This window comes from Calidris pugnax, unplaced genomic scaffold (assembly GCF_001431845.1).
Source record: "Calidris pugnax isolate Ruff unplaced genomic scaffold, ASM143184v1 scaffold81, whole genome shotgun sequence".
NCBI lineage: Eukaryota > Metazoa > Chordata > Aves > Charadriiformes > Scolopacidae > Calidris > Calidris pugnax.
Window position 1 is genome coordinate 4411062 of NW_015090880.1, and position 18623 is coordinate 4429684.

General features: G+C 41.0%; 1 protein-coding gene across 2 annotated transcripts in view; it reads left to right on the plus strand.

Moving 5' to 3' along the window:
- Positions 1–18623, plus strand: part of PDZRN3 (PDZ domain containing ring finger 3) — a 150132-nt gene that overhangs the window by 102791 nt on the left and 28718 nt on the right. Inside the window, exon 1 of one of the 2 annotated variants that reach the window (XM_014946892.1) lies at positions 13207–13510. The exons of the other annotated variant lie outside the window; for it this stretch is intronic. Within the exon in view, the coding sequence (XP_014802378.1) occupies positions 13442–13510 (69 nt within the window). The 5' untranslated portion in view covers positions 13207–13441. Of the gene's footprint in view, positions 1–13206; positions 13511–18623 lie in introns of those variants that run through there. 2 annotated transcript variants of the gene reach the window in all.

Here is an 18623-nt window from a genome sequence, read left to right on the forward strand (position 1 = left end):
AAATAACAAACTATTATTGAACAATTATAGTAAAGGTCAAGATACACCTTTTCTTTTTTTTTTTTTGTTTGCAAAACATACTTATGCTGTGTTGAGCCTCAGTTAAAAAGAGCTTTTCATAAAGTAGTGTAGTGTAGCAAACATTTGACTGTATCAGAGCTTGTGACGCTGGTTTAATTTAATGATAAAAGATAAGGATTTTTCAGTGGTGCTTGCTCAGGAATCCTTATTATCATCCGGCTCCAGCTTTCATATGAGTTTGTTACAATAATAATAATAATAATAATAATAGGGGTTCATAAAATGTAGCTATTTTCATATAAATATTGTCCAAGTGACAATAGGTTTTTATGAGGGGCTCCCGTGGTGGCCGGGGACCGCTGTGGGCTGGCGTGGAGTTGTGGGGAGTGCACGGTGCTGCAGGAAATGAAAACAACTTCAGAAGGAGGAAAGATTAAATACAATCAATCCATCACCCTACGATAAGTACCAGGCTTTTGGAGTTTTAATGGACTAAATAGTGTAATGTGTTTGGTTTGGTAACCACAGAGTTTAATCAAGTATTTTGAAATTTTTAAACAGGAAATGGCCTTTTCTCCAAAGGATATACACATTTGCAGGGCATAAATCAGCTCCTGAGCCCCGTGGATTTTGATCTCATGGTCTTTACCATGCAATTAACTTTAACTCTTAGTTTTTTGTGCAGAAACTCCCGGTCATTCTGCCAGTGTCATGTGATTTGATGAGCTGTCGCTGTTGTTTTTCCATCGTTTTGTTCTGTTCAAGCCCTTGCCTCAGTTCCCCTAAACCACTTTCAGGCTGGGGATCAGCCACACACCCCACCTCGGGGTGACCTTTGGGTAAGGGGGTGCCACCAGAGCAGCTGGGTGATGGCAGGGCCATTCTCTGCCCAGACCTCCTGGCAGAACATCACTGTCACAGCCAGCACTGCCACCACCACAGCCCAGTCTCATCTTCTGTCCCCTCCTTTCTAACCCTTTCCCAAAGTAAAGGGGATGCCCAGCCCCGGCTGCTGGTGCAGGGATGGGAGGGCTCACGTTCAGAGCACCGAGCACAGTATGGGGTTTATTTAACACTGTACAAATGTCACATTTTAGACAGGAGAGCATGTAGCTATGACAGCTGTCTTTTAAATTATGCAGAAGAACAAGCTGAGGACAAACACAACTGAGAGGTGGCTTGTTAAAGGCATCAACTGAATAGGGCACTGGTTATCCCTTCAGAAAACCCACACTGTCATTTTGCAATAAAACCAGGTAAAACTGTAGGTGCATGTATTTTCTCAGCTGCTTGCTAGATATCATGATATAAATACATATTACCAACATAAAATATGCACACACACTCACACACGTGTATCTCTCTTCTGAGATCACCGATAACTTATCCTTTGCCAAAATGAGACGGAACATTTACAGACCGTGTATAGCTAATATACTCACTCACGGATGAGTCTTGAAAAACCTAATTCATAAATTATACATTAAGTTAGCAACTATACGTGCATGCATCGACAGGATATTATTATGACGAAGGCAGCTATCTTTTCCAAATGTAGGGGACACATTAAAACACTACTGAATGACAAGCAGGACTGGGAGCATTTTCAGCAAGAGCTTAATCAGAGGCTCTTCCGGAAGCTAAAAGAGAGCTGGGAATCCCATTCTCTCCAAAGAATCGGATGCCGCGGAATGTAATCTGTGCACAAATCCCCCAGTTTACAAGCAGAGGATCCCCACAGACTATTGCCCCCGCTACCTCCTGCACAAGAAATTTTTTCAGTGTTAAAGCTTGAATTTAGGAAAGTCTTATTATCCAAAGTGTTTTCTTTCCCCCTTTCTAACTAAAAAAAAAATTAAATTAATGTTACAGTGAGGAAGAAAATAGGAGTCATAGAAAACGTTTGAAACACTTTCAAGTAAAAACTGGAACTAAATGGAAAGTGTTTGAAACATAAACTTTCCCATGTAAGTTGTGGGAAAGGTTTTCTGGAGCATTAATGAAGGGAGACATACGAGATACAGGGAAATGTATATACTATAAGACTATACCTGTGATACCGTACAGAAAAATACTGGAAAATATTGAAAAAGCTAAAGTTGTCTTCCCCTCTTCTAAAAGAGATTTCAAGTAGAGGGAGTTCTACTTTAATACTCTCAGATGAAGAATTGCTGTAAAACTGCACATGAACAAGATACTACTTTGCTAAAACGCTTGACAGAGATGCAGAATAAGCCAACAAACTGCTGGAGAAAACCAGTTGAGCTGGGAATCCAGCATTGCTGTGATCCCAAATCTTTGTCTCCTAACGATACACCGATGTACACAGACATCTTCAGGTAGACAGCTTTCACAGTAAAAATTATAAAGCACCTGAATTGGTTTAATATAAATGATAGCAGGGAAACAGACACACATTAAGATCCAAAAAAATATAGATAATTTTATGATTTTTTAAAAAATGGGAAACACATTAAAAGCCTGCACCCATGGGTGGAAGTGTTTGAGCTAATAAAACTGTATTTTAGACTGTAACCTTTTATAGCTTTTTTTTTTTTTTTTTTCATTGGCATTTGTTTTCTGTTCATTTGCTTCCTTAGTACTGTCTTCTGTGGTATCATGCCACCATGACCAAAGTGACAGACTTTTGTCTCTGCTGGATTAATCAGTGTGTTCTTTGATCCATAACATATGCTCCTAGTAGACATTTAGCGTCAACATATTCAAGATTTGTGGTCTGGCAGTTCAGTGCCTGATGTTAACCCAGCTGATAGACAGTTTAGAGTATTTAATTTATTTATTTATTTTTATTGAGACGGTCTTTTATCCATAACAGAGCTTAGACAACAGAATAAAATAGCAGATGTTGAATATTTGGGTTGAGGACAGGGGCTGGGAACACGGGGAGGGTGGTAAGTTTTATTTCCTCTATGTGCTGTGTGAAATTGTTAAAAACTTGTGTCAAAGGAAACTGGTAAAGGGCAGGGGAAAGAACAGAAAGAGCAGGGTGGTAACCCAAGGTATTTTTCTTTTAGTATATCAATTAAATAAAGGATATCAATTAATGAGATTCAAACTATTTAATTATTTTTTCATTGAGAGGTGTAGCACGTGACTGATGGCTCGGCTACTGCTTTACTGATCCTACTGCTATAAAGTGCTGCATAATATATTGCTTTCTACCATGTCGTGCACAGATAGAAATGGCAACTGTAAAATGGGATTAACTGCCCTCAAAACAGTCTGGGCTTGAAATTACTCATACGAGGCCGGTGTCAAAACTCCTTTTGACTTCAGAAGGTGCTGAATTATCTCCTCATCCCCATCCTCTGCTGCGCACAGGCACGGCCCTCTCTGTGGCCGACACACACAGGGCCCCAAAACAGTATGTGTAATACAGAGGAGAGAGGATCTATTTTTTTTATAAAGCACTGTCCTGCCATGAAGAATTAAAGAGAAAATGAATGGAGAAACCAAATGTCAGCTGGTCCCTCAGACTTCAAGGCTCAGGAAACTCTGCTTAGTGGGAGTGGGAAAAGACTGGCAGGCTGAAACGTAAGAGAATAATTGTATTATAAGAAGATTATGGGAGATTATTTTTCTTGCGGGCCCCAGATTTCTGCAAAAACAATCCTGAATTGCATCCTACGAGGCGAAATTAATTCACCCATTCCTCTAAACGACGGGGTTTTATTAACTGCGTATTCATTTGGCATGCGCAAAATTAAAAATGGGCTCGTGTTACAAAACGTTACGTGCATCTTTCTTTCATTTGACAACACGGAGCTCAATGTGATTAACAAGGTGGCGAGGAGAAAAATAATTGTTTTTTCAATATACAACCCCCATAATAATTCAGAAATCAATATGCGTCCTCGGAGAGTTTCCCCCAGCAGAGGGTTGGAGGAAGCAGGGTGGCCTCCTTCATTTCCTCCTGAACGGGAACCTCTTGCAGCCCTGGCTAGTCTGGCTTTTTTTTTTTTTTTATTTTAATCTTTAACAATAACCACTGGGACTGGAATCATAGCTTCTAGTGGCCTAGTATGAATATTAATAAGACACTGGGCCATGGAGTTCCTTGCTGATTTTGACAGTTTAAAGGATCAGTTAGTTAATTAGAAGATGACATGGCACATCACATCCCTTGGCTCCATCCTGCCTTCTGTCTCCTCTTTTCATTTGCTTTTTTGACATGTTAGATTACATCATTACTTGTAGTTTCACTTGTTAGCCACACCATGAAATGAGAATATTTTAAGCTGTAATTATTGTGATTTCCTTCCTCTGCTAGGAACATGAAACTCAAAGAAAGCACACAGAAACCCGAATTTCAAAGACTTAGGAATATGTGCGTGGTAGTCTATAACCTTCTAACCACAGCCAATAAACAGAAAGAGATTTTAAGTAGCACAGAAAATTGTGTTGATCATCATACTGGCAACCAATGTAGGCACCCCCATCGACTGTACTTTATTTGTGAGTCACTTAATGCTTTCACAGGCATATGTCTCAGAAATCAGGAGTCTCTTTCCCCAGCCATGAACTGGTTCTGCCTCTAGACATGTACGTGCAACCCAGTACATTCATTGCATCATACTATCCTAAAAAAAATATGAGCACCATAGTCAGAACAGACAAAAATAACGTGAATTGAAAGCACAGTACAATCCAGGAGCCCTCTCATTTGGGGGAACCACGAAGGATGACGAAGATGGACAGGGGATAATAAATTTCATTGAAATATTAACTTATTTCTCAACTACGCCTGATACCCTAAAATAGACAAGCCACAATCCAAAACATAAAAATAAAATAAAAAATAACCTGCAAAGCTACAGCCATACTATAAATGATATAAACTTTTAAGTTTTGCATCCCAGTGTCATACTGCAGGTAGCCATTAAGGACAAAAATTCCAGACCCTTACCAATAAGACTTCAGAAGAACCACAACCACTTCTTTTGAGTTTCTGCATTGTGGAGAGCCCACGGCTCTGGGGCTTCTCTGGCAACGACAAGATTAGTGGCTGAAGGCATCTTCCAATAGGAACCATCATTTCTGGGTTATTATTGGTATTCATCACTGTGTCTGATTGCCTGAGTACCCTCACCACATTTCTTTTATCAAATGTTTATATTTGTGTATTCATTTCAATACTACTTAATCAATAGTGGTTATCAGAATATGTATTTTGAGGGAAGAAATTGCAGAGAAAGTATTTCTACATAATAACTCTATCCAGTTAGCCAATACAATAACCTATACGTGTAATTTATTTTCTTCATTAAGTTAAACATGTAACCTCCCATTGATTCACAGGGCTTCACAAAAATATGTTGCTAATACCAGGTGGAAATCGCTTCTATTGCCACTGAAGATAAAGCTAATTAATGCTACCTGTAGAAGGAGCAAAGTTGGGAGCTGTGTGCTCTCCAACAACAGAATTTACTCAGTGAACTAGAAATCCTTGTTCAAGGTGAACCAAGTTAGGCATGAAAAGTGTCCTTCTTGTGTCAGAGAAGGGATTAATACTGGAGAGTGTCTTTTATCAAATCAATGTTATTGCAAAAGTATTGATTTCATAATGAAACAAGAAATGAACCAGCGTCGCTGCAATTTCATAGGCCGGTGAGATTATATTGTAAAGAGGATAAATGGAAAGCAAACACCACGCGATACTGTTGCTGTATTTCATAGGCTAAATAACACAAACCCATGCACTCAGCCCTCAGTAGGACCTTAGTCCTCTTCTCTGTTCTTCACAGACTCAAGATTATGGCTCGGTTGGGGCTGGGAGAGCAGCACAGGCCCAGCCTGGCTCCGGGATGGAAACCAGTCAGAAACCAGTCCCCATGTGCCCCTGTTACTCTTCTCTCAGCCCATGGGGCTCAGCTATTTTGACTCCACTTTTGCTTTACATCCTGTGGTCAGTGCTGGTCCCTCTGCGTACCCACAGTGGAATTAATCACACAGACCATTCTGGAGCTAATGCCAGTCTCCCTCAGTGGAAATGCATCCCTCCCAGCTTCAAATAAAGAAATAAACACTTACATTTCCTTTGTTCCTAAAAGCCTTAAATCCCATTTCATTTGAGGTCTGCTCATCTTCTGGGTCTTTTCTGCATAGGAGCTCTAGCTGAGAATTAGCCATCAGATTCCTCATTGTCCACCTGAACCTAGAAATGAACACAAAGGCAAACATATAAGCAACTTTTTTTCATTTTGACTGCCATTTACCATTAATACTTAATATTCCCACATATCCTTTTCATCAGATGGTTGATATAAAACCTAATGAACCATAGACAGCATTCCTGTTTTGCTCTGTTTCAAATTAAATGTGGAGCAGTAAAAACTGAGAAATGAAAGTTAATATCCTTTCAAATAGAAATGGCTTAAAATTCCTAATATGAATACAGTAGATAAAATGCAAAAGTAAGAGAAGACCGTGATCCTTAGCAGGTCTTGGCAGTTTCTGGCCATATATTATTAAGCATTATTCAGCTGACCCTAAGGGGAGTTCATCTGGAGACATTAAGGTCAAAGAGTAGAAGCATTTGGACACAGTCAAATGGATTTTACACCTTTGTATCTTTCTGACATTACTGTTTTGCTTCAGCAAACTGCCTAATATCAGATATATCCTACTGGGTACCCTTCTAAATCACTGCAATTTTCTTTGTCCCTGGGCTACAGTTATATGATCAGGATCCAAAGCTATCACAGACTATGATATACTATTTTAGTTGCTCGTTTGTATTAGAATGAACTTTATTAGCTTTTGGGCACATGTCTATCAGTTTTAAAGATTAAGTATTATGTCAATAGTTTTTATGCAGCGTTCAAGTACACTGAATCACTTTGCTTGCTCTGAGATTATTAAAAGTGTATTATCGCTTTTACAGAAAACATTTTGATTTTAAAATGAACCATCACTCACAGCAGTCTGTGCTTACCAAAGCTAGCCCTCCAAAGTGATATTTCACAGCAAAATCAAAATGGGGACAGATGCTCTGCAAGTAATTTTAGATTTGAGAGCACGCGAACCTTATAAACACAAGCGTATAGCTAACATTTGATTCCACACTCCTATGCCTTCACTATCCTCTTTCTTCCTTTAAATATTCTTAATTTTCTATTTTATGTCCCTGTAACTGCTAACAATAACCACAACACTTTTACCATGTAAAAACTGACAATTTGTGCAGGCTAGTTAAATAACCTGTAAAAAACTACAAAGATGAACTTGGCTGTTCCAGTATCAAACCCAGGAAATCAAGGATGCTTTTTTGCAAGGAAGCTGAGGTTTCAGCTAAGATGAAAGAGGCTTTTAGAGTACAAATCCAGCCTACAATCAGATTTTCTCATTTCCTTGCCAGTCTTCCGTACTTTTTGGGTTTGTGGTTGGTAGTCGTGTCAGGAATGGGAATGTGGAGGAGGAGAGCGCGTCAGGGATCTGAGCTGAAGAACAACTCTTTAAAGCGTGATCTGCCTCCAGGTCCCTCACTTGGGCTATGCTAGGCTTGACGTATCACAGCTGGTGATTTCGGGGCTGGTTTATGATTAGGTGAAAGAGCTCTCCCTTTTTGATTAGTTCATTCTCCGTCTTCAGTAGCTAAAACCCCGTTTCACCCATTTCAACCCCAGTGTCATCACTGTAAACCCAGTGGTTCAGGGTTGTCTTAATCTTCAACCAAGACCCCTTGATGGAGCTGTAACAGACACCCAAAGAGGGAGCCCACAGTAGGAGGAGTTTCGTAGTCCCTAGGTCAGCTCTCAGCATCCCAATTCTCCCCATCAGAAGGTCTCAGTGGCATATTAAACAGTTATTTACCCTGTTCTGACCTCATCATTTCTGCTTCATGAAAGACTGAATTAACACAATAGCGTTCCCGTACCCGCTGGCCTTGCACTGCTTACAGGGATGTTGCTCTAATGTCCCTATAATATCGCTGTCTTTCTCAAGTGGTGTAAATTAAAGAGATATCAGACTCCTTAAAGAGCTTAGAGGACAGAACAGTTCCTTCAGTGGTTTAACAATAAATATCATTTCATTTAAGTTACTTCTGAGGATTGGAACTCTTTCAGAGATGCTAAGTGGAGCAAATAAGGATCTCGAGACTTCGACATTAACTGATGGGAATAAAGCCAAGGTTTTACATTTGCTTTCACATCCTCTCTTGTGGTATGTTTTAGTTTAAATATTTTGGCTCCAGTCGTGAAGCTTCCAATGCACAGGCAGATTGCTATGCCCACATGCAAAAAAAATTACAGAATTGAGATCTTTTCACTGTTATATTTAGAGTATGTATTTAATTGTTGTGCCTGCACAATGCCATAGAAAATCTTGGTTTGGTTTCACATATTCACAAAGGATTTTTTAGAAGGTTATTTTTAAAGTAGATCCACACTAATTAAATGTATTATGAAGAAGCCAACATTTCACAGCTATCGGTTGATTGTAGTATTGAAAATTTGCAAATAAACACAGAGAAGCAGAACTCAATCCGAACACATTCTCAACAGCAAGGCACTCCAGCTTTAATGGAGGTAACGCAGTGGCTATAATTAAAAAGCACCCTCCCACACTTTGAAAAATTCCAGATAACTTACTTTAAAGTACAGTTGTGTAGCACGAACAGTTTTCTTTCGCACCACTCTGTGTAATCATAATCTGTACCGTTTCCTGACTTCTGTTTATATAACACGCGAATGCGAGAATTATTTATAAAGTCACAGCTGCTCTCTTGCCTAGCCTTTGTTTCTCACAGGTCTTAAATATTTGTAAAAAGAAGAAAAGTAATTAAAGTATTGATACCTCAAGCAAACATTTCCCCAGCACACTGCTGAAATAGGAATCGTTTGTTTAAACAGAACTTGCTAAGTATATGTACAAAAATATGATGTTAAATAGTTACTACGGACTAGCAAAGCCAACTTGCATTTAAAGAAATAAAATAAACAATGCCAAAGCGTTACTAATATTGCAGCCAGCCCCTCAAACATTAGGAACTCCCAGAACCGAGCGCAACGGCTTGGTGTTTGCCCAGATCTGTGCAGTAGCTCTGTGCCATCTGCTCCCAACACAAAGGACATGAGTCTATTCTCGCTGGTGGGAACTGCTGTCTAAGAGCCAACACTTGGCAGCGCGAGCCCTTACCCTTGAAAAGCTGGCAGAGAGAGCTTTTTAGCCTTTGAGTTCCCTAATAAAGCTCCCCTCCGGGGTGTAGGTCCCTCGCGGGTGCTTTATTTCCCTCTTTATTCCGAGTCACCGTCCCGTGCAGACGGGCAGGACACCTCAAGTGCACTGGTCTCCAGAGGGTTCCCCTTACCTGCCAACACCTGACGGGCTTAATCGTAAAATAAATCAAACATTTAAATAGCAAAATTCATACAAGGCTTGTAGTTATGAGCTGAGAGATTGTAGGGTGTAACTAAGACAAAAGGCTTGGCCTAGAAGACCGTTAGAGGTCCCTTCCAACCCAAACTATCCTATGAATCCATGAAAAAGCAGAAGCAGCCTGTGGTCTGTGGTAGGATTCCCTCCTCGCTGTCACCCTCCCTCTGCAGCACCCTGCCCTGGGCTCCTCTGCCTTGGGAATTTGGACACAAAAGGCAATGTCTGGTAGTGGGAGCCAGGTATTTTCATAAAAGGGATTTTACAGACTTGGTCACATGTAATCAGTCAGGGAGGGAGTAATATCCATGAAAAAGCAGAAGCAGGCTGTGGTCTGTGGTAGGATTCCCTCCTCGCTGTCACCCTCCCTCTGCAGCACCCTGCCCTGGGCTCCTCTGCCTTGGGAATTTGGACACAAAAGGCAATGTCTGGTAGTGGGAGCCAGGTATTTTCATAAAAGGGATTTTACAGACTTGGTCACATGTAATCAGTCAGGGAGGGAGTAATCTAGATAAATGCTAATGAAAGCCCTTGCTGGCACCTTGTGCAGTCAAAGGCTATTTACTATTGTTCCCAGTCAGCTGGCTCCCTAACTTCCCATTCACTCTGGATTGCTCAGATTCAGCTGGGACCACTCTAATATTCACATTACTCGTGACAGAAGCCATCCACTCCGCGTACGTTTTGGTAAGCTCATTATCTGTGGCACACTGTGAGACCACACATGACACGTTGTTATGGCAGATGACAGATCTCCTAACGAGCTGCCTTAGCTGGAAGCCAGTTTACCTCCAGAACGTAGGACGATCATTGACAAGGGTTCCTGTAACACACAGGGCTTGGTACATATGTTATAAAGCGAGAGTAATTACACAATTAACACCCACCCCATCCCCGACAGCTCAGGTGGCTCTTTCTGGCTGCCCAGGTCCAGCAGTGAGGAGCACTGAGGTCTCTTTGTTCTTGATGTCAGTCTCCAAACTTCACAAAGAGCAATTAGGAAACAGAATTGGCCTCGTCAGACCTTCTGTTGTCCCCCACCAACCTCGTTCATGACGGAAGGAGTCTCACAAAAATTAAACTGAAAACTTCTTACTCAGAACATGCAAAATGCAACAGCTTCAAAGCTGACCAAATTTAGCAGATTTCACAGGGGCAACACAAACAGTCCCTGTGCCAAACTTCAAATTTCTGTTTCAAATTATGTTGATACTAAAACCTTCTCAAAGAAAACGTATCTGGAATTTCTTAACATGGGCAAACAATGTATTTTTTTTTTCTGTAATCTTACTCTTGGAAGCATCTAAAGCACTTGGGCTGAAGTGTAGCAATAAAAGCAAAAATCAGCCTTGGACAATGCCCAGAACACAAGTTTACAGCCCAAATGTTTAAAGTTTGGCAAAGTAAACTGGGCTGCGTTAACCTGAGGCAGCGCTACCATTTCTGCCCGTGAGATGAATAGAGAAATAGGAATTAGATTTCAATCATGGCAAACATCTCCGCTGAGGGGAGCGCTGGCCTGACGGCCGGGCTCGCTTATTTACCCCAGCAACACCGCAACAAAGCCAGCTGCAGCGTCACGCCACGCTCCGCGCTGCTCGGGCTCCGGCCGCTGAAGAATCCCAAACATCACATTTATGGGATCCCTCCACACTTATCTCAAAACAACTGTCTTCTGCTGGACCGGCTCTCCCGGCCTGATTTACAGATTGGTTTTTTGAATCAGAGGAAACTTTTTGACAACAGGTTATTGCTGGTTTCACTGGTATTTTCTAGATTTAATAAAAATTATCTCACGTAGTCTATCATTTTACTACAGGAAAATAAGAAATAGGTGCACTTCCGTCGAAACTGGAAATGAAATATCCCGCCTGTTTCTGTTTAATTTCTCATCAGACTCAGCTGCATGCTATTCCTGAAAACAATTCCTGACTCAACTCAGCCACCTGAACTGAACAAGAACATTTAAATAGCAACTAGTATTTAAGACAGAACTTAATTGCATTTTAAAAAAAAAACCCATAGGCAACATTTTTGAAAGTTTTACCTTAAGTTGCTTAATCAAATTACATCACCAAAAATTATCTAATCAAAGCCATGAATTTTTTTACCATTTCACTAGGGTTTGTTTTTTTTACTTAATTCAGTTATCATCATCATCTTTTCTGCTTTTAGGGAACACTAGTTCCTTCATGCAAGATCTTTCCAGTTGTTCAAGACGCACAGCCACTGGCTGTCAACCAGCTTTGGAACAGCTCGTAGCGTGTGGCTGCATGGAAACATCTCTCACCAGGGATTGCCTGAATCTTTTTTCAGTTTTGAGGGCCAGCAGTAAGATCCAGGCTACCTCTGTCTTGCTCTAACCTGGCAAGTTCTACCACCATGGCTGTGGTCATCTTGTCAGGGAAGTGTCCCATCACAGCACAGGGATGGAGTCCCCACCTGCTTTCAGGTGTTGGGCAGGGATTTGTAGAGGTGTCCCTTCTTTCTTTTCCTGGAGGTGGGTAGATTTTGCTACCAAAAGACTGTCTCAGAGTTAAGGGACCCCCTTCTTGTCCCAGTCTCTATTTACTAAAGTACTAAAACATACAGATACCATGAACTGCGTTTCAGCAGCTGATCATTTGGACTCTTGGGCCCATTCCTACCTACTCTGGCACCTTCTCTTCTTTGCAGCAGAAGCATGAACTGCCTTTCAGCAGCTGATCATTTTGGACTCTTGGGCCCATTCCTACCGACTCTGGCACCTTCTCTTCTTTGCAGCAGAACGAATTGGCATAAAGAGTATAAAAATGCACACTTTCTGAACACTTAAACAATTGGAAACAGTACGGTCAATCCAAACTCGTAACACAAGGCAGTGTTTCCTGCAGACTGGAAAATATCCATAAAGCTTATGACCTATCAGTGCTTTTCTAGTTCGCTGGGCAGTTCACTAATGTTTTATGCTTCCCATCAATGGCACAGGTTCAAGCATGGATCAAGGCACTCAAATACTGAATAGTCATAAATGGCCATACTTAATTTATTGTATATCTCTTTTTAAATCTGTTCAAGTTTATATTTTAATATAACAAATAATATGTGAACCTGTCATTTACACTCTTCAAATACAATGAGAATTAGTAGCATAGATGGTCATTTTTCACTTGGTATAAATATTAATCTAAAGCTAATCTATAAATATTAATCCAAGTAATCCAAGGGACTATTTTTTTTCCCCCTAAATCCACATATATATTCTCATATATCTCTTCTGCTCTCTAGCCAGATGCTAAGGCTGCACGTAGGCTTTCAGGGACAGAGGTGGTTTTTCTGTGTTGCTGTTGTTAAATGCCTGGTTCAGTCACCTCCTGCTGTAAAAACCGAGCCTCTCGGATGCACCACACTAAGAGTGGAAAAGAAATGCTGCTCAGCATATTCCACTTTGCCACAGCCACTGCTGAGCTCTGTACCATCGTGCTCATTTCAATGTGACTCACATTTAAACTGTACTTCTAGCCTGCTTAAATATGTTCAGAATTATCCTGAGGGACCGTAGTAAAATGTAGTCGTGTTTATTTGTAATTGCTACAAAATGGTTTACAAAATTGTTAGTGTCTTTTATTATCCCTGCTACTGAAGCACTTGCCTGTTAATTAGAGAAATTTCAGCTGTCATAGCTGGCAATTATAGCTTCTGTATCCCTGTCTGTTATGAATAGTCAATGAGAGCTGATTAATATGCATGAGCAGCAGTATATAGGGTGTGCTGGAGCCGAGTGCCGCAGCCGGCGCGGCAGAGGGAGTGCTGTGTGCTGCTGGGGAAGCAGGGAGAGCAGGGACGGACGGACGGACGGACAGACAGACAGACAGACAGACAGACAGACAGACGGAGCCCCCATCCTCCCCAGCACCCTGAGCCCTACCCCTGCTCACGTCCCACCCAGGGCTCTGGAGGATACCTGCTCGCACATGCTGGCTCTCAGAGACTTCTCTGCCTGCTCCGGTGAATAAGGAAGATTATTTCTGCCACTTACTTAAACATGGGATGCAGTTTGTGCACTCTACAGAAGCAGGAAGAACAGTACAAGTTACTGTATGAAGTTTGTCAGGTAAAGAATTAGATTTCCTTTCTAAAAGCAAATGTTCCTTTTAGGCTTGTGAGTGCTGTTAACGACAGGGAACATGAAATACCAAGAACTGCTTGTACTTGGAAGTAAAAGGGGGTTTTGCCTTATTTGATATATGGATGATAATGATCAATGTTTTTATGATGTACCTTCCCATTCACACTTGTGGAACATCAAATATTTAAATGTATACTATTACACATCAAACTTCTTACAAAACTGTGCCTCACAGAACAGGACTCTGTACTTAATTTCTCCATTATGTATTTGGTAAAATTTCTTGACAAGGGTCATGGCTTGGTAACACACTCTGTGCACAAGTTCGGAAAGAGGGGTTTGTGTCTGTTGATAAGTACTTTTTTCTGTGCAATGCATTCATTCGGTGCTCAGTGTTTTCTTTAAGTGTCTGCTCCTGCCAGGGGAAGTTGATGGCTGGACGGTTTTGTAGTTTTTGCACCTCTGCACGTGTAAATACCAGTTAACAAATAGTTAAAAGTGACAGCAGATTAACACTACTACTCTACAGATCTTTATACATCAAATTACTTGTATTAAGCGTCTGCTAAGTTTTCTAGAAATGAGATAACACACTAAGGTCTATTACAAAAATGTTATTTTCTATGTTTTTGCTTTTCTGTCTGCCTCTGAAATTTCTCAGTCTGTCCCATTATAAGATTTGGACCAAACCAGCCTGATGGATCCATGCAGAGCCATGGCCAGGCGTTTAGGGACACGCTCCTGCTCATCTCTTTTGAAATACCCATAGCAGAAAGCTTATGGGAAACCCTGGAAAAAGGTGAAGTGGTTTCTCTGTGCAAACACTGCAGATAAACAGAAACTGTACTTCACCTCCCTCCCGTTCCTAAGGCGGTTTAGAGCAAGTGACAGTTACCCCCGGTCACAGGAGGGACATCTCCCAGGGCTGGTGCCTCCTGCACTCGCCGGCAGAGGGAATTGCTCAGCGGAGAACAGGGAGGGAAAGAAATCCCGTGTCCTCCCTGCCTTACCACCTGCATCCATCCGATCCCAGATACTGATGTCACTGACAACAAAGTGAATAAAATATGGGGGTTGGGTGTTAACGCCGGCAGGGAAGTGATTAAATTTTAAACACATAGTTTTGATCTCATTCTCGCTCCCTCACCCGAAGGACACTGGTGCTTTGTGGAAGAAAAAAAAAAACTTGTGAGAGCAAATAGGAAGACATGTTGACTGTCATTTCTATTTATACTAACTCACTTCCACTTGCTAAGCCGCTGTGCATGCGGTGGGGGGGAAGAATTTTAGAGAAAGGTAATCAGATTTCTTGGACGTTATTCTGTACCAGGAACTAGTTTCAGATGCTGGTGCCAGGGGCTTGTTTCTGCGAATCCTCTGTTCAGATCAAGCAGTGGCCGTGGCAATAGTTACTTGTGCCCCAAGGTCGCCAGGTTTTCATGCAGCCGGGGTTTGGGGACTATCAGGGAATGACACTCGGAAGCGCAACAAGCAGAACAACCCGAGACAGGAAGAAATTAGGAATATTTTGGTTGTTTAGGAAGCTTGCACTTTTTTTGTTGTGAAGCGAAAGCGGCAGAGAGCCTTCGCAAGTTACTGACATCTGACAGATGCAGGACAACATTCTTTAAATACATGTCCTTAAAACCCACCACAGGGACAGTCCCCCTGATACCCGAGATGACTAAATGATCCGGCACTGGCTGAAGGTGCAGATCCCTGGCAGTGGTTTGGATTTAGAAATCAACCTGCAAAGTGCTGCAACCTCGTTCCAGCAACGTGTGGAGCCCGGAGCTCAGCACCCCGCCTGAACTTTAAGCATGGGAGTCCTTTGGGAAACATGATTGGAATATCCTCAGCTTCCACAGAAGTGAGAGGTGCATGTAATCCTATAAAACTGGGATTTCTAACGTAGTAAAACCTGAATTATTTAAGACTATAATCCCTGATTATTCCAGAATATAAATTATCATGCAAAATTCTTTTAACAGGCTACTACTTTGATTTCTCTGGTGGAAGGCAATTCTATAGCTTAGGGAGTACATCCAGATAATTAAATGTCACTATAACTGTAAAAATGCATCCTCATGTAACCTACACATAAGAGCAATCAGTTAAAATTTAACGGTGAGGGAGATGAAGAACCATTTTCATTTAAAATAACTGGATATAAAAGCCAAAAGTTTCAGGATATGCTGGCAGTAACAAATATCTCTTACAGTGGTTTTATATTGCATCATCCATGTAACCCTAATATCATGTGACAAGATGACACTGCCATTTCTGAGAAAACTAAAAGAAGCTTTTTTTAAAAGTCTGAGTTTGACAAAATTTGCATAATTTTAGGTTTAGGAAATGTTGAGTATAGTTACAAATAAATCCCCTTATTTAGCCTTATTTTTTAAAAGTTCATGACTCTGAGATGTAGGAATTCCGAAAACACTTGCAAGAATTAATAATAGTACATAACTGCACTTTAGGCCAAGAGCTTTAGTGTGGCTGGGAAATTAATGCTTCAATAAATTACAATTCCAGAAGGTCCAGTAGTACGCCTGGCTCCGTAAGTCCTCAGAACAGAGAGCACAAAGAGGATCAAATATACCAGGGCTCAGGCTTTATCCCTTCCTCATCCATAGATAATTCAAAGAGATCCTCTTCATTAAGGGCTTTGGCACATTGCCTACAATTTCTTTTTGGGCTGCTGTGAGCTTAATGATGCAGAACAATGGTCTTCCCTCTTGTTGAACACATACCTTATTGTACCTTTAATCACATAATAAAAACCAAATTAAGACACCTCATCATTAAAGTCTATTGTAGCTGTGCATATCAATGCTTTGTGTTCCAAATACAAAGGGGACTGTGGCAGCTTGAAATCCTGATGCAGAACAGTGTCACCAACAATAAGTGTGTTTGTGGCAGCAACGTGATCTAATATCTTATATGTGTCCTGAGATTTACTTCCCAGTTGCCTGCAGCATATGAAATGAAGTCATTGTGTGCCATTAAGATTTTGGGGTTCTAGTTAAATGGAAATTTTCTGAAGACTTTTAAGGCTGCAAAAGCAGAGGGAGAAGGGGGATGAAAGAAAACCAGAAAATTGGGAGAGTGTTTTAGGCCAGTTTTCCAGTTTGCTTTTCTCAATATCATCACCTCCTCTACAAACAATAACAGAAATAAGGGATTTCTCTTTGAAGAAAATTCCTAGGGGACCAAAAAGTAATTGCCACTGAAGGAAGCTTACAGAAGAATGAATCATCTGAGATAGAGCTTTTGAGTTTGTAAAATAGAGAAAAAAAATGATTAGGACTTCAATTTAAGAACCTTTCTGAGCACCTATTTCACTTTAAGCACGTTTACGCACAGTTTGGGAGGTGAGCACTCAGTGAAACCATTCACTAAATAGACACTTAGTATTTCCAAGGATAAGAACATAGTGTTTTAAATCACAGATGACTCTTAAACTGGATGGGCAATGCTCAAAGCTGTTTCCTGGGATTCAAGATGATGGAGTTCATCCAATTCTCATGGTGGGAAGATATCATAAAAACAACCCATCAAAACTGGCACTTCCTGCTGAGAAATCATGCGATAAGCGGGGACGGAGACTAACCCCCCCTCCTCCAGGCTGTCCCTCCAGAATAAGGATAGAAACGCTGGCAGGAAACAAGCTCACGTTGCCACTGCCCTTGCTTCAGATGATCCGAGGTCAGAATATTTCTGCCTCCCTGATTGTTGAGCTGGCACCTTTCACAAATACTAAAGTTCACATATAAATAAACAGTTGATGTAATGACCTTTTAGTGTTTTAAGTAACTTCAAAGCCCCGTTCACATGCTTCATGGCCTGGCATGTCTCTGAGACAAGTAAAAATGACAATAGTGGGCAAACTGGATTTGTCTTTTAAACTAGACTAAGATAGGATGTGGCCAAGGTTATGTAAGCACCAAGGTCAGCATGCAAATTGCTGTGCTAATGAAAAGCCGGTAGTGACGAGGAACGAACCCACACTCTTATTTCATTGGCAACTTCCAGCAGCATCACTGTCGAGGAGACTATTCCTGCAGCAGAACTCACACACAAGACCAGTTGCACTGAGCTGATCACCGACAGAGTTCCCTTCGCCCTTAGAATTCCATTCACGTGTTTAGACTTGCAAAAATTAGTCTAAAGTAATCAGTCATTAAGAAACCCTGATTCAAGGAAACAGCCTAACTGGACGTAAACCTAGTGAGCTATGATGCTCTCCTAAATCAGGGCCAAAGTGGAGCTTGCCATAATAAGTATTAATGTAAAAAAAAAAAAAAATCTCTAATCAAAACTGTAAGATTTGGGAAACAAAAATAATTGCCTCTGTACATATGCTTTTCACACCCTCCCATTTAATTGGGCAGCCAGAGAATTAGTTGGTCTACATTTCAGTAGTTTTCCATGTTAAAACCGAACTGGTTGTGCCAATTATAGCAAACTGGTCTACATGAAATCTACTGCGTGGCTTCAGTTACTCTGTGTGTATGCTGTGCTGCAGCTGAAATTAAGGATAGCGTTGAAGTTATATTCTGTCACTTCACTACCATTAAACTTGACCTCACTAACAGTTGTGAACCAATCACACTTACTTCAAAGTAGGCATGTGTTTGCGTAAACGAGATGTTAATTCCACAGGCTTTGTTCTAGACAGGGTTTTCTGCTGCTGAATTAGTTCAGCTGTAGAAAAACTCTCCTTGACAGACTGGAGACTCATAATCTTCAGAAAACTGCCCTTTAATGATTGTGGCGCCTGTCTGTGGCTCAGAAGTCCCCTTTCTTAATTAGACATTTACCAGAAACTGGCAATTGAAATTTTCCTCTTCACTTGATGATGAATAATGCAATGCCTCTGCTAGGGTTTCGCTGGAAGATATTCTTTATTGCATGTTAGAGGAATATTTTGGTCGCTAAAGGAACATAAACAGGATGCGATAATGAAATAAACAAAATGTCTGATGGTCACCTGTGATGTAGATAGATAATTTGACCTCCTGTGCACCTGAAATTTCTTACTGCTTCATAATCTTCCAAAAATTTATGGTGCCTTTCTTCTTTACATTGAGCAGAT